Source organism: Ananas comosus, linkage group 3 (genome assembly GCF_001540865.1).
Source record: "Ananas comosus cultivar F153 linkage group 3, ASM154086v1, whole genome shotgun sequence".
In the NCBI taxonomy this organism is placed as follows: domain Eukaryota; kingdom Viridiplantae; phylum Streptophyta; class Magnoliopsida; order Poales; family Bromeliaceae; genus Ananas; species Ananas comosus.
Window position 1 is genome coordinate 9950866 of NC_033623.1, and position 17206 is coordinate 9968071.

General features: G+C 36.1%; 1 protein-coding gene across 2 annotated transcripts; it reads right to left on the reverse strand.

Annotated features, from left to right (window-relative positions):
* LOC109707447 (nucleolin-like) lies at positions 1091-14413 on the reverse strand. Of its 2 annotated transcripts, XM_020228701.1 has the most exons (11): positions 13630-14412; positions 5420-5820; positions 5236-5325; positions 4878-5117; positions 4522-4743; positions 3859-4189; positions 3335-3519; positions 2880-2944; positions 2708-2757; positions 2199-2254; positions 1091-1595 (listed from the first exon to the last, which is right to left on the reverse strand). In XM_020228701.1, the coding sequence occupies exons 1-11, from the start codon at positions 14336-14338 to the stop codon at positions 1515-1517; spliced, it is 2430 nt and encodes an 809-aa protein (XP_020084290.1). In that variant the 5' UTR covers positions 14339-14412; the 3' UTR covers positions 1091-1514. The 2 variants fall into 2 exon arrangements, 1 of the variants encoding a protein (XP_020084290.1); XR_002215493.1 differs by lacking the exon at positions 3335-3519 and having other exon boundaries at positions 1574-1595; positions 13630-14413.

Below are 17206 nucleotides of genomic sequence, written 5' to 3' on the forward strand. Positions count from 1 at the left end.
TTTGGTGAATGGCAACCGTCGGCAACCTATGGCTGACCGTTAAAAGTGCTGCCTCCAACTATGCATGCCCACTTGTCGCTAAGTAAAAGGCCTCAGGGGTGTAAATGGATCGGACATTTCTGACCCGACCCGGAAAATTTTTTAATATGGGTTAAAATTTTACTATCCGCCCCGATTCGGATTCAGATTCGGATTTGGATTATACGAATCCGAAACTGATTTTGATGTATTTTCAACATGTTACACCCTCTTTAAATTTATTTCTAATATTATTTTTGTAAGTTTTTTTTTTTTCATATTTTTAAAATATTTGTCTAATGTATATTGATACCTTTTTTTTTGCTTTTAGTTTTATATATTTTTTAAAAAATATCGAATTCATATCTGTATCTATTTAACATTCAACCGGTATCAGAGTCCGTTTTTACTAGATATAGAGTTGAATTTTAGTATCGGATCAATATCCGAATCCGTATCCAGACCCAACACAAAAATGGATTGAGTACTATCCTATCCGAATCCATATCTGACCCATCTTCATCCCTAGGGGAGCGGAAGCATGCATTGTAGTTAACCATCTGGGACTGAAAAGGGGCAAAAGATTCTGATTAGAGCAAGAATTGCCTTGCCAATCAATGATGCAAATAAATCTACGGGGCTGCGCATGCTGCCGCCGCGCAGATGTGTGCCACCGATGGTACGGCGGCACATCCAGTGCTAGTGGGGGAGGCAAAGGCAATCTGCCTGGAAAAAATTGGTTTAGAGTAAGCTGTGAAAAACAGTTTCAAGGAGATCTGCAGTCTTTTTACAAAAAAGATACGTCTCAGCATATCTAACACTTGTTCTTTTCTGTTCTTTTCTTTTCTGCGATTCAAGCATATCTAAGAGTTCAAACAGTTAGAGGGATGAAGGGCCCAACAATATTTAACAAGACAAGGTAAATCTACTTGTATGACTACCATTACTATTACATCCGGCAAGCAAATTCATGCATAAAAAACACACTCATGTAGGTCATGTCTACAGTAGCTTCTTAGCTGTGAAATCTTTTAAAACGAGAAACAAAAATTAAAAAAAAAAAAAAAACACAAAAACACAAAAAAGGTCCACATCTGATGTATTAGAAAACACAGAATTGTAATAAAATTTGGATGAACTAAACATGTCCATCGCTTCAGAATTTTGCTCTTTATCTTCAATATATATAACATAAAGAGGAAAATAAAAAAAAAATTGAAGCAAAAGCAGGGTGATTCTTTTCATATTTCACAGGAGAACAGTTAATCAATCCTGTGTTCTGAAAGTGGCATAAATAGAGGGGGTTTAAGTTGATCATCCACTGCCTTCCATATCTAATGCCACACACCAACCAAACCACTAGGGTTTCAGGCACTTAACCCCAACTGAGTTGATAGAACGAAGAGGATCTTGCGCGAACAGTGGAAGAAGATCGCATCACTTTGTGCTAACCAATCATTTGTCTTGTGCGGCATTGTTGAAGCTCAGCTTGCTATTCAGTAATATGCTCTTCGGGGCAGATATGGACCGCTGCTTCCTGGATAAGCTCCATTGGGGGGAGGATAAGCATAACCAGCCTGCCAGAATATAAATACATCAAAAAAAAAAAAAGATCAAAAAAGAAATCATTCTGTGACCTGTGATGCTGAAAACTTTACTCTTTTGGCATTTGGTTTGAAAACATTCTATGAAGGAAAACCATCTTAAGACGATGTTTAGTTTACATACCAAAACAACTGTAAAAATTGGGTAACTATTCTAATTCTGGCGATGACTAGGGACGAAGAGAAACAATGGCAGGTTGGAACAGTAGTTTTCAGGCTATTCTGGAATAAACCAGTTTGACCAGAAACAATCCATAGCCATATGCAATTGTTTTTGTCTTGTTGGCAGTGGGGGGAATTTTGAGCTGTCCTCTTTATGTCCCGCATCCAAACAGTGTCTTTATTGGTTTTAAATGCAAGTGTGCTTATTACAGAGCAAAATGTGGACTGAATTAGCGTAAAATTCTAATCAAAAAAGATAATTTTACAAATAATTATCACATATAGATATACTGGGTGGACTAAATCTACCATCGCTAGGTGAATACAACATAATCACCAAGAACACAGCACATAAAAGGATTTTGAAAAGACAACTAAATAATAACATAAGTAAATATGTCCTAAAGTCCAAACCTGATAGCCAGCGTAGTTTGTGTACCCCGGATAGGATGTTTGGGTCACAGTTGGTGCTGCCGCAGAACAAGGGAAAATCAATCAGACGAAAAAACTATGAAATCAATGAAAATAATTGTCAATTCCACAAGTTACGCATTCGCAGTATCAAATAGGTGTATGAAGGTAATAATCATACAAAAAAGCCATTTTTCACTGTTATGACAATGTTGCTTTTAGAAGCACAATGAAGGAATAAGTACACACAGAATTTCAAAAAATATCTTATATGGTGAAAACTGCATCTAATGAGGATTAACCAAAAAATAAAAAAACCATGATAATGCACTCCATATAGGAGGATCTAAGGAGGCTTATCAAGGGATAAACTCATTAGTCAAATAAAGTTCTACATGTTCTAAGACCTCTGTTTTGTCCCAAAGAAAGACTTCTATTTACAAGCAAAAGAGTTAAATATCTTGTCAGAGACGAGAAGAAAGAAAACGAATTCATTATAGTTTTGATGCTACCTCCAGCAAATGCCGCACCGCCCCTTTGGTGGCTAATGTAAGTACTGGGTCTGACGAGAGAAAGAAAGAATACACAGGAACCAAATTAGTCATTATCACAGTTAGAAAGATATAGTGTGAAATTATTTTTTTGAAAAAAAAAAAAGTAGAACAAGATAATTAAAAGGAATACCTTCTCTGCTCATAGCCATAATTGGTAGGTATATTTCTTGCAGGAAGATATCCAGCATGAGGTTCCTGAGATGCACTAATAATCAATACAAGCTTTTTAAGGAAAAGAAAAATCAGCATATATAACCTGCAAATTATATATTTATTAATATTCCCTGAAAAATCTGTACTTTCATATCTGCCCTTAACAATCGTGTGTGTATGTGGGTGTGTGTATGTGGGTGTGTGTGTGACTTTCAAAAAAACTTTTTCCATATTTACTCGAAGAATTGGATAACTACTCAACAAATGATAACATTTCATAGGGCGTATCTGAAAATTCAGATTTTACAGTGGCACTTATGGGAATAGGTTGCTTGCATGTTTATATATGTACATGCCCCTCAACAAAGTATAAATGATAGCTGCAATGGAATTTTAACAAAATAGAAAATTGGATGGGTACTGGACATTTACAAGGTCAGAATGATGTAAATTAGATCCAGACGCCCCAGCATGACCATAACCACTATAGCTAGTTGCATTAGTAGCATATCTAGGTGTATGTACAGTTGGATGTACAGTTGGATGTACAGTTGGATGTCCTGCATAGCCAACTCTTTGGTTACCAAAGCCCTTGGAAGGTCTCGGTCGAAAATCATCTGTAATGGGAAAACAACAAACTCCAAATATAAGCTTCTCTTGCCACAAAACATAATTATGCAGATTATGATAAAAAGTTGGGACTCGTCTATTTACATTCCTGACCATGCACTTATACCGCCCAAAAGTTCAATTTCTTACAAAAGTATCCTAAAGTCGGAGTGAATTTATGAGGGAGTGCTGAAACGGAGCATTACTGTAAGTAAGAGGTTTGAAGTACGTATATTAACATTCAGATTTGGCGGGAATATGCACATAAAAAGATATTACATATGTAAAAAGAAAGTTTTCTAGGGTTATACATGTAAAATCTCTAAAACTTTGCCATGCATACTTACGATTTCCACGTGACTTCTTCAATGGCCTTTCCTTGAAATTGTCGGAGCCCCTCCTTCCATGTTTCTTATCTCTAATAATAATAGGCCTTGCCATTGGTGGACCATTTTTTCTCTTAGTTCCTTTACTTTGGAATGAAGATGGTTTATTTCCAAACTTTTTGGGATAAGCATTCTCCTTGATAAGAACTGCTTTTGACTTCTTATTGTTTACCTTTTTTGGCGGACCAGTTTTGTTAGTGGCTTCTCCATATTTCCGGATCTTAAATCCGCCTCGAATACCCTGTTTAGCTAGCCGTCCTTTATTTAAAGGCTTAGCAAGATTAGCACTGACCTGAATCCAGAAACAACTATCAGATAACTTGCATACAGAACAAAGAGTATAACAAATCAACTAAATTAAAAGAGATGTTTACATATATATACCCCTACAATATTACATATTTAGATCTCTACATATGCAGAATCTGAATCTTCATACATGCCCTTCAAAAAACATGTATACCATTATATTTACGAGAATGGCCCACTTTGAAAAACTTTTTCCCCTACCTTGGATGAGCTCTCAGGAGGGTACCAAAGAATTCAAACTTTCATTAATATATGTATGTAAACAGATGATATCACAGTTCATATATGTAAAAGCCTCAGAGTAAAATGCATTACCTTTACATCCCCTTCTCCGATCTGGGAATTGTTGATTCCTTCCACACAAACTAGAGCACTTTCACGGGAAGCAAATTCGACAAAAGCAAATTCCTTCTTTTTACCCGTATGGTTTTTCCGAAAAACCTGTACTTTCTCTATTTTCCCATATTGCTCACAGAACCTTTTTATTGTGCCCTCATCCCAAGAAGCAGGAACATTTTCAATATATACAGTTTTTACCTGCAGACAAGATAGAATTTTATTTTATCATGGATAAACTTTTCTGCTTTCAAATATACAGAAAGGACTTCATGGCTGACATACAACATGGAAAAAAGGAGAATGTAATACTGATACACGAAAATATTATTTACCTGCAATAGAAGTTCCTCACTTGGATTTATTGGAGTTTGTGCAAATGAAACTTTCGCGCTTCTTTCACAGCCAAGTACAGCATCCGGCTTTCTTAAGCGCTGAAATGCAGCCATTGCATCTGAATGCGAACTAAACTCAAGAAAAGCAAAGCCTTTGGATTTCCCTTCATTATTCGGATCATCAGGCAAAAGTAGGTGCTCAACTCCTTCAACCCCAAATCCTTTTAAAGTCTCAACCACCTGAATGCACCACAAATTGACAGCAATTTATACAGCTATAAAAGAATCAAAAAATATTTATTGATATCAAGTGCTAGAACAAATTTATAAAGTCGATAACCAAAATTCTGCTCCATGCCTGATCTTTTGACCAACTCTTACAGATGTTCCCCAAGTAAAGGGTGTCGTTATCTTGGCTAGCAGAAATCCCAACTCGCTTACCTTTCACCTGCACAAAATGATTAGGACACGATGAATAGATCATTCGATTAACATCAAGAACCAAGAGATCAAGATAAAGGCCTTTAGGTTTTAGGTTGAACCTCAGTGCCGTCCTTTAGCTCTGTGAGAGCCTTATTTGCAGCCTCAGCGGTAGCATATCGAATAAAAGCAAAACCTTTGCTTTTCTGTGTTGTTTGGCTTTTAACTATTCTAACAGATTGAATCTCCCCAAATGCACCAAAGACTTCAAGTATATCGTCCTCAACAGCATCTTTAGCCAGCCCACCAATAAAAATATCGGCTTCCTTCTTTTTCCTTTCTAGTCTTTGTTCATGCATATAAAGGGAGGGGTCAACTTCCTCATTTTCAGCATCGTCATCATCACTTCCGCTGTCATCATCATCATTCAAGCCATCGACACCTTGATCTTTCGCAGCATCACCTCCAGTAGCACCGTCACTCCCCTCTACCATAGACTTCTTTTCAGCTACTTCTTCGCCATCTGAATAACATATATGAGAAATTCTGATCCTTTTTTTCGTAAAAAGGCCGGATGTTAAAGGTATATGAGGGTGTAGAATAAAAAAATGCATAGTAACTTTGGCATATTGTTATTGAAGGAGTGCAAGAAAGGAAAAAGAATTCTTTGAAAATCTACTCTTCTTCCACTTTAGAACTATATAAATTCTTTCGAGTACACACCAAGGAAAAGGCTTGAGATCAGTTAGCATAATAAGCAGTGATACTTGGGATCTTCCGCTTCAAGCCCCGCAAAAATGAGGGAGATCATCAAATACGCATTGGATACTTCAATTATGATGATAATTTTGGGTTTTTCATCTACATGTAACATATAACCAGAAAAGTGACTCCCCAACAAACTTTGACTTTCAAAACATAAAGATTAGCCAAACTTGAAACATGACTCACTGAATGAATAAAGGATTAAATTATATTGAATGGAACAACCCTTACAAAAGTAATATCAGATGGTTTTGATGTTTTGCTTTCAACATCTTTGAGAATGGATATGATCGTATAAGGTACAAGGGAGCTGTCAGATGGAAAATTCGACATCCCAAGCATGCGGTCCAAGGATCACAAGACCTTAAGATAGTTCATCATCAACTTTTTCAAATTTTTTGATTCCATCCAAGGAAATTAAAGTAGCAGATAAAACAGTCCATACATATGAATTCCGAACACCAAGAATAGCAGTAAGAGACAGACTGTACACGCTCAGTTTTGATTGACACAATTCTAAGAGCATAAGATCTCACGTGATCATTTTATCCACCAATATCATTTTATCCACCATTAAAATTGAGAAGAATTTAAGATTGAATTTCTCAAGTTCCATATGAAAATTATTGAATCGCTAGACCCAACTTGATCATGTTGCCTACAAGTCAAATGATAGTGACTTTTAACTAGTAACTGATGTAATTTTTCAAAGTAAACTTTTATCGGACTATAAATAGGCAAGGTTATATGAGCAACGACCTTACATCAATGGACAAGTACAACCAACTAAAATGGTTGAGAATTATTAGCTAACGGTAAGAGGGAAATATCCACAAATCTACTGCAAAAAGGTAGATCCTTTGCCCCACTCCAACCTTTTATCTCATGCTTACAAATTGCACAATAAATTGTTACTCATATTCACATTTATATCAAAGAACGATAATACTTGGATGTGGATCAAATTAGCGAATGCTTGAAGAAACATTTGTTAAGAATTGTTTTGATCTAAACAACACTTATTCCTAGCCTATTATATAGGGCTTTTCCCGTACAGAAGGACCAAAATAAATGGGAAGGACTACTACTATTCCTAATCTTCTATTCAACACAAGACGACACAAGAAAAAGGGTGAAAATTTGTTTTCTCTACGTCGTCTTGTATCAAAGATTCAAAATAATAATCATTATTTTCCGATTCGTCAAAGATAGAGCCTGTTTCCCTAGGTGAAAGTAGAGAGGGGTGAAGTTGCTTTCGGCCATGAACGATCACTTTTGTCGTTTGGTTCGCCCTAATAAAGATACGGTCGAAACTCCAGTTATCCGAAACAGCGTAATTGACTTCGGAGTTCGGCCCACCCTAGCCCAAAGTCAATTACGGTGAAGAGAGGTGAAGGAAAAAAATAATAAAAGAATACAATGGATAATGCTAGTTATATTTAAATATATTTAATTATGGTACTAATTACTCTTTTATTTAATTTGCATATTTAAAATATGATGATAATTAATTAGTGAAGTACAATTTTTTTTTGCTTTATAATTTTATTGTTGTATTTTTATAATTTACGTATAAAAAAACAATTTAGTCGTTTAGATTGAATTTTTTAATTATATAGGAATATAATTATATTATTTTTATTTATTATATTATAATTTATTATTTATTAAGTTATTTATTATTTATATATAAATTATAGTTTTTCATCATTCACTTCCTGCTAAACAAACATCAGAGCTGAAGAAACTTCATTTCCATAATTATGAAAACAAACAGCGGAGAAGTAGTTTTCACCTGAACTCCACTTCAACCCAAATTCCAGTTTCGGTGAAACAAACAAGCCCTTGGGCACTATTGTACCTAAAATATCGAATTTTTATTCATTTTACCATTTAAAAACTCATAATCAATGTGTTAAAGAAATATTTGCTACTTGACAATTTGAAACAGATTTTCCAAGTACTTCAAGTACTTAAATACTGTTTAATAGATGAAAATAGGAGGATTTATAATGCCAGTCCATGGAGTAACACCATTTTGAACCTATCCCATTTGAATTGGTGCTTTCTCCATCATGATTATTGTGAAGAGACATCGACCAAAATTAGCGTTGGACAATTTATTCTGAAACGAAAATCAAAGACTCTTGACCTTTTCTCATAAACAAATTGATTTACGAAATATATTGATGGTTTTTAATAAATCACTACTTCATCTAGTATCTTACAATATTACAATATCCAATATATGATTCATATACTACTGATTTGATAGCTTTTATTTTCAAAACTGAAATTTATAGATCCAATGTCACATTCAGTAAAAATCTATGATATATGTATAGGGAAACTCAATGTATATGAGCTTGCCCCAGAGATGTATTGGAAATGATAAAACAAATTTGTTAGAATAAGCATTTATGTTTTTGATTTTCTGTTAACAGTATAATAAAATGCAACTCTTACATCTTATGCCAAAGTTTTCTTCAGAGATTTCTCTATCATTGCTTGGTCTTAGTTATAGATTTCTCTATCATTGCTTGGTCTTATAACTAATTTTGACAAAACTATCATGATGTATCCTTCATCCTATCCAATTTAACATCCTATGATTTACAATTGATTAACGATTCTATCATCATGTCAACATAGATTTAATCAACTGCTCCCTTCTATATTATACTGTTGCTACTTAATTGATGGCCACAATTATCAGCAAATCAACTGATAAGAATTTAAATTTGAAAGGCAATGTAATAGAAATTACAAAGAGTTCTTTAATAACTAGACTTACATGGTAACATAGGTATAGAGAAAGAGCCAAAGAGGGATAAAAAGGAGCCCGCATCATGCAATTACAGGTATAGTGAAACCTACATAGGTTAGAATCTCACTTCTTTGATCATGCACAACACTATGTATCTCCTCACTTTATTTGTTTTTTCTTTTAATTTCTAACGTTCCTACTCCTAAATCTATTTTATTCTCCATTTAAATTGAGCTGCATGTTTAATCTATTACTGTATACTAAACACTGTGGAGCAGTAGTCAAATGCCGACAAGTCTACAGTAGTTCGACGAAAATGACCTCGGTGAGTACAGCAATTATGTAAAAGTCTCAATATTTTATCATGTTCTATAGAGGCCTGTAGGTCTCTACAATCCTAAAAGTAAATCCCATTTCTCTCCCCGATTTCTCTCACCTTGATTTTCACCTTTCTCTCTCTCGCTCTCTATCACAGAGAGAAGCCTCCATCTGTCTCTTTTCCCTTCCTCCCCCCCTCTATCTCTATGCATAATAGGTCCCCCACCTTGTCTTTCTCTTTCTCCTCACATTCTTGCATTTTCCCTCCCCAACCTCACCCCCTCCTCTTTCTCTGTGTGTGGTATGGGGGAGCACATTATGGGCCCTACCCTTAAAAGGCAGTGCCGTCTTGGCGATGCACCACCACTGTTGCCACCCCCACCCACTTCTCTGCCCTACTCCTCGTTTTGGATGCCACCGAAACACCGCCTCCTAAATGACACAGTCCCAGTGGCATTGCGCCGCCGATGCCACCGACCTTGGCACCCTCCGTCGCCCCCCTCACCCTTGTATGCCGCACACTCTACTTTGGATGCCGCTCCAACACCACTTCCTACATCCCGTCCTCCTTGCTCACTCTCTCGGTAGTCCCACTGCCGCCACACTCCTCGATAAGATGGCCACCCTTGGCATGTACCCCAACATGGTTTTGTGTGCCACTGCCCACACGGCGTCTGTGCTGCAGACTAGCTCGAGGCAACAATGTCTCTCTCTCTCTCTCTCTCTCTCTCTCTCTCTCTCTCTATTTGTGTGTGTGTGGAGTTTTCCCTTTTTATTCTCTTTGCGGTCAACCATAGAGCAACAATAGTCAACTTAGATGCATGCAAATTAAGAATGGCTGCGTTAAGCCAAGTGCTTTCTTCATGGATTTAAACTTTGCCAAGTGTAGTTTGGATTTTTTTACAACTATGTTCCTTTTGACACCTGAAAGTTTTTTTGGCACCTAAAAGTTGTTCGGCTACATGTCATGCTTGGAATTTTTTTTTACCTCTTTTGATAATTAAAAGAAGTAATAAAAGGTCAGCTATTACACACCTATGTATAGAACTTCTACACACCTATGAAACGATCTTTCATCTGGCCTTTTTTTTAAGGTCCTTGGCCCTGCTCGAGGCCTATCTATCTCAACTTTGTAGCTCAGTTCATTTTGCTTAATGAATGAAGCGGGTAGCGTGCTGCCTTTATCTAAAACCAAAAGAACAAACTTTTGCCCTTTTTTACCACTATCTCTGATAGTTCTTTTTTTCCCCCCTCCAAGTTTATCTATAAAATTTATGTTACTGTTCCTTAGAAGATTTTTTTTCTTCTCCTTAATTTTTCGTACAACTTGATAAAATTTAGAAAATGAAGGATTGAAAAATATTAAATATTATCTTCTAAGGAAAGATAAATTGTGCATTGAATTATGTTTGTTTCACATCAAACGACAAGAAAAAGTTATGCTAGTGTCAATTTTACTATTATTAAATTGGTAGGGTTTGGAATTGTTTGGCGCGCCATCCACATGATAAGCATCTCAATGGTGAGCAGACCTTTTAAATAAGACAATATTCAAAGTACGATGTGAGCTGCATTGGCTTTAAGCCCTTAATTGTCCAGTTGCTTCATTATTTTTTTAATAGTTTTGTGTTCTTTTTTCAGTCCCTATTGTACAATTAATCGTAATAGCTCTTTATTATTTTCGTTTTCTAGTCATTTGCTATAGTGTGCTATCTTGATGGCGACTGGGGGTTTAGGGAGAACATTTTACTGAATAAGGAACATTTTAGCTCTATGTTGTTGATTCTTCATAGATTTTAGTATATAATTTTTCTTTATATGTTATTGTTGGGCTGATTTTTTTTTCTTTGATGTCGGTGTTGGGCCGGTTTGAGTTGCATTTGGAATTAAACATACTTTCCAAGTGATGATTAATGTTCGAAATTATGGAGCGACAATCTTTTTTCAAGGTTACTAAAATCTTTATATAGAGGATTTGGAGCATTAATTACCATCCGCAAGTTCTATCAAAAATTCAAACAATCAACATATGAATTGTTAATACTGTGTTAATAAGTTTTGTTTCGTCATTTCTTAGAATTCTATTCTTTTTCTCTCTTTTGTGCTACTAAACAGTTTTTCACTTAAATCCAGTAGTTCAAACATTTCTACCTCTACTTCACATACCTCCTAAATTAAAAAAAAAAAAAAAAATCAGAAATCCAATCAAGAAAAAGATTACGAACCAGGTAAGTAAGTTTCATTTTATCACAATTTCATTAATTCCTGACAAGATAGCAATTTTTATTTTGTTTGCTAGATTCAACGAATTGACCTACAACACTTAAAATAATGAGAAGCAAAATACATAAAAAGAGGTGATGTATCTTATGGACAAAATGGCATAAAAAATAAGCGTATTACCAAGAATTGCCCGTGCCGCCCAGTGCCAAGGCAGTGTGGCACATGGACCGTACCAACAAAATGGGTTTTTACATTTTCTGGGATCTTTTTGAGTTTTTTAATTTGAGATAAGCTTTAGGACAAGTGTTTTCATACTTAAAAATTATGTAGATCTTGCAAATATACTAACATTTGATGCAAACCGAGAGGTTGCCAAAATTGAATTTTCAAGTTTGCTTTTGTTTAAAGGTAAAACTAGGTTCAATTTATCAATTCCGATGAACTTTAAGCAAGGAAGCAAAAATTTCAGCAAGACAAAAATTAAAATCGAATTGAAGTAATACTAAGATGATGATAAACCTTCAATATATGAGATAATAACAACCAACTGAAAATACATATAATAGTTCCAAAAGGTAAATTCGGCTTTATCGGACTTAAAGCTTTAAGTTTGGTTGTTTGGCAAATATGGTTGGTAATGGTGGAAGGCTAGATTGAAAGGGAATAATAGAATATCAGGAGATGAGAGATACAAAAAATGCACCGTTCACACGATTGCGGGGGATCCACGATCGACGAGGAGGGCAGTACACCACGGGTAGAACTTGCAATGGGGAAAAAGAAGATGAGATAGTAACTTGGAAGAAAATGAGGGGTAGAAGTAGAAGCTGATCTTGTCACAAGGAATAAGCGACAACGATCAAGTCCAGGAAGAAGACGATCTCGGCGCAAGGAAGAAGCATCAATGATCTCACAGGGAAGTAGAACACCAAGGATAAAGAGTAAGAATAGAATTTTCTATCATCCAAATTATATCTCCCTTAAGGCTTCAAGAACCATGTATTAATAGTGTTCAGAGCCCTCTGATAATAAATTATTGTCTTTTCATTTTCAACACAACACGGTCACCCAAGAGTCATGCATAGAAAATGAAGCAATTTTGGGAATTTCAAAGGTCTTTTTTTTTGGGGAATTACAAAGGTCCTTTTTGGGATTGTTTCTTTGTTTATTGGAGAAAAGGGTTTGAGTTAACCAAATCAACTAAACTAAATGATTTAAGTCCGAATCAAACATGAACCTACAAAATAAAAGAAAATTGCATTAAAAAATAAAACGAGATTTATTTGCTGCATCACATTTGGAGCTTAGTAGGTTCCATTGCATTATAAGACCAACATTTAGTGAAGAAAAATACAAATAAAAACATTTTGTCCAATTTCTTTTATCATTTTAGATCTAGTGATGTTATCCATGGTAGTATTACGCTACAAATTTTTATCCAATTATAACTTTGGTTTGATTTCATGCATATACTTTCATAATATATATTAAGTGATTTTTATTTAGTTAGATAATTATGACTCTATTCTACTAAATTGTGTAAGACATAATACATAAGCTATTAGTAAGATAATTATAACTCTATTTGTACTAAATTGTGTGAGATATAATGCATAAACTATTTTTATAGCCTCTACAGATATTAAAACACTCTAAAATCTATTTGTTCATAAAATCTAATAAAAAAACATTGTGGTACGGAAGACTTGCTGATATTGAAACTCCCCGCGCCACTGAGTCATGCCGTGCCGTGCCGCACCACTGGCAGTATGGCAGAGCAGTACAGGCTGTGCCAGTGTCACAGTAATTGATTTAGAAAATACTTATATTTTGGAATCAGCTGTCTATATATGTGCTGAATGGTTGTATAAAGTTGATACTTCTATTTGACTCTGTTAAGTAACTTTATATGCTATGTAATATTATATATACTTCATAAATACAATTAAGAACTTACAAATTGTACCTGCTGTAAAGCCAGGTACATTGCTAGTTACTCATCTAATCCACCACACCTCAATCTCTGGATTTTTCTACGATAGCCAATGCATCTTCACACGTCCAATCAATAATGATTAAATCATTTTGCCAGTTTTGAAGGATTAATCAGGAAATTTCATTTTGGCACAATAAAATCAATATCATACTACTACGTCAAGTTATCTTTTGAAGAATTCTAATTAGAAAGATCATGCTTATTACCTAAGAAAATGACAGATGTTCAATTGATAAAACAAAGTAATCCACCAAATCACATACCTTCCTCAGCGCGATCCAATAATTGTGGATCCTCCAAAGGTTCTTCTTCGTCTTCTTCTTCCTCCCCATCTGGCGCTATCTCTTCTTCAAACTCCGACGGATCCTCATCCCCTTCATCTTCTTGCTCCCCATCCTGCACAGCCTCTTCCTCAACCTCCACCGGATCCTCCTCATCTTCTTTTTGCTCTCCAACCGGCCCCGCCTCCTCCTCCACCATTGATGGATCCTCTTCTTCTTCCTCCGCCACCAATTCATTCTCGGCCTGCGCCGCAACCTTGTCTCTTCCAGAAGCTTCCTCCACCACCGGTTCTTCCAGAGCCTGCGCAGAAGCCTCTTCTTCTTGCTCAATTTCCCCCACCACCGCAATCCCTTCATCTCTTCCAGAAGCTTCCTCCATCACAGAATCTTCCAGAGCCTGCGTCGGAGCCTCTTCTTCTTGCCCAATTACCCCGACAACTGTAAACCCTTCACCGGCCTCCGAAACCAGAGGCTTCACCTCTTCTACAGAAGCCATTAATGGCGGGACCTCTACCTCCACCGACGCTTCCTCCGCCGTTTCCTCCACCGACGCTTGCACCGCACCACCGCCATTGGTGACCTCTTCTTCTGCTTCTGGAGACGGCGAGGGCTTCGACGCGGTCTTCGGCCTTGCCGACGCTCGCGTTCGCCTCTTGGCCACGGCCGTCTTCTTCGCTGAGCGTGGGGGCATTTTTCGGTCGCTAGGGTTTCGGATTTGGGCGAGAGATGGGGAGATGACGGAACGAAGAAGATGCCGAAAGGGATTAAAGACTAAAGAGTCCGGGAAGTCGAAATATAATGGATGCACCGGGTGCTGTGCACCGCAATTTATGTTGAAAAAAATTTCGTTTTACTCTTCAAATTTTAAAGTTTTACCTTTTAGATCCTAAATTTTGCAAGTACTTTATTAGGGTAAAATGGTAAATTGAAAAACTCTACTTGGTGTCACCTGAAAAGGGAGTGTAGATCTTATACTCTCCTATTCTTGGGTTTATAAAATTTTAAATAGTTTTTATTAAAAAAAAAAATGTGACAAGTAGGGAATTGATAGTTCTTGGACGATAAGAGTGTAAAATGTACATTTTAATATGGATAAATTACACTTTTGATCCTCAAACTATGAGGGATGTGATATCTTAGTCGTCAAAATTTAATTTATTGTAATTTTTAACTTAAACTTCGTAAATTGTTATAGTCGATTTTTACAATCTACTTTAATTGGCTTGTATTGACATTATTGATATAGAAGTAATCTAGCATTTTAATTATTATTGCATCAGCAATCATAATACTTTCACATTATTTTTCCATTAATAATCTCTTAACATTTAGCCAAGTAAATTAGGTTTAAAATTAGATTATAATAATTCAAAAAATTTGAGCTAGAAATTATAACAAATTAGAATTTGATGACCAAAGTGTCATGTCCCTCATAGTTTGAGGACCAAAAGTGTATTTATCTTTTATTTTATTTCTTAGCGCTCTTTACTAGTGGGAAAAAAATTGAAGTCTTGTATTTAAATTCTTGCATCATTTATTTATCAATTCTTAATCTTTTATTCCGTATTTAAATCTTATCAATGCCTTAGGTTTCAACTTTTTATACTTGAAAATTAAATTTGTAGATTAAAAATATGAGATTAATAAAAAAACTTATGAATTTATAGTTTGTAATTATAGGAATGTACCAGATGAATGAAAACATTTATTTCCTTATGATAGAGATCAATATAAAAGACATAAGAGTTTAAAGAGTTGGATGTTAAATTTAAAAGTTTGATGACTAAATTGGAACTAAACTAATATTTGAGAACCGACAGTACAATCTATCTATATAAAACGTTGAAAGGCAGAAAAATTTAAGATAGCATTTTCTACTTATCTCACTCTATAACCTCTTATTTTCCTCTCCTTATCCCAACACGATAGTTTTCTATCCTGTAATTTTGCAATATCTCCTTATTCCAACCTAGACCTGGCAAACGGGCGGGTTGGGTAACCCGCGGGCAGGTCATTGTACCCGGGGGTTACTTGGGTATGGGTGAAATTTACCCGCAAATTTTCGGGTAGCCAACATCATTACCCATACTCGCCCGCGGGTGGGTGGATGGGTATACAGGTTATCCGCAATTTTTTTCTTTTTTTTCTCTTATATTTTCTAAATGTAAAATACATATAGATAAGTTTTAAAAATATAACATAACTTATTATTTAAAATATCATAACATATAATAAAAATATTTAAAGTCTTAGAGTTTAAAAATTTCGTAATATAAAAGACGTGATAAGAAATTAGAGTTATAATTTTTAGAATGGGTAAATAAAAATATATATTTTAATTAAGAAAATATATTTTGTAATTAAAAAATATATGTGCGGGTACCCGTGGATACCCGCGGGTTACCCAAAATGCCTACAGCTTAATGGGTATCCACCCGTTTTACCCGTAATTTTTTGGGTTGGAAAAGCTGGTACCCATACCCGCAAATTTGCGGGTAACCCGCGGGCATCCGCGGGTATGGGTCGAGATTGCCAGGTCTATTCCAACCTCCTTCCCTATCCACTTTCACACACAATTATCTATAAACTCTTACAAAAGCCTGTTTTCTTTTGTCCATGTAGCGATATTAGCTTAACTTAATTTTTTTTTGCGGCCTACCTGCTATCTTAAACTATTCTACTTAATTATTGATTAGTGGGGCTCACCAGACAATTTTTTTTTCTTATTCTTCTTCCCATTTAATTTCTTCAACCGCTTCTAATTAATTGGTTCGAGTAGCGACTTCGTCTTCCAACCGATGTCGCTATTTATGAAAATATATTCGCCTTTTCTTCCATCTAACAACTCTTTCTTTCACTACAAGCAGTCCTAGAGGCGGTCGTATAACGGCAGTTACTACAACTGTGACGTATCGAATCCCCCATGATTGGTACCGAGCTTCCGTCAAATTGATCGAAGCGCGGAGTCGGACGAGTTTGAATGGTTCGAAGTAATTCCAAGAGCTTTGGAATTGTTTGTGAAGGGTCTATGGACATGGAAGAGCAAGCTAGGAAGTTGCAGCTTGAAAACTGCAATTTTCTGCTCTTGGGGTCCAGACCCTGTGCAGGGTCCGGACCCCGTAGCCGAAATTGGCCAAGGCTGAGGTACCCTGTTTTGTGGATTGGAAAGGGGGCTTTTTGCAATTGTGTGTGTGTGGGTGTATATGAGTGATGGCTTGAGTGTTTAGCCCTCATTTCCTCACAACCTAGCACCCAAGTGGAAACCCCTTTCTCTCTCTAAAACTTCTCTCTCTCTCTCTTCTTCTCTCTCACTAGGGGTGCTCCTAGAGAAGGCTTTGGGTGGAGAAGAAGCTTGCCAAGGTGGAGGCTAGCTTGTGCAAGAAGGCTTTGGAAGGAAAGCTTGGAACCTAAAGGTAGGTTTTCATGTTTTAAGCTAAGATTTAGCTATTTCCTTCTATTAGTGGTGTCTAGAAGGTTATATGGTGGATTTGGTTAAGATTCTCCATGTCTTAAGGGTTAGTTTGGAGAATATGACAAAACCTAGGAGTGTGTTAGGGTT

Excerpts from the sequence above, each read along its gene's own strand:
- LOC109707447 (XM_020228701.1), bottom strand. The coding sequence starts at position 14,338 with ATGCCCCCACGCTCAGCGAAGAAGACGGCCGTGGCCAAGAGGCGAACG. Across the intron at positions 5,326-5,419 it reads AGCTAAAGGACGGCACTGAG|GTGAAAGGTAAGCGAGTTGG; the intron begins GTTCAACCTAAA and ends CATTTTGTGCAG. Across the intron at positions 1,596-2,198 it reads CAAACTACGCTGGCTATCAG|GCTGGTTATGCTTATCCTCC; the intron begins GTTTGGACTTTA and ends ATATTCTGGCAG.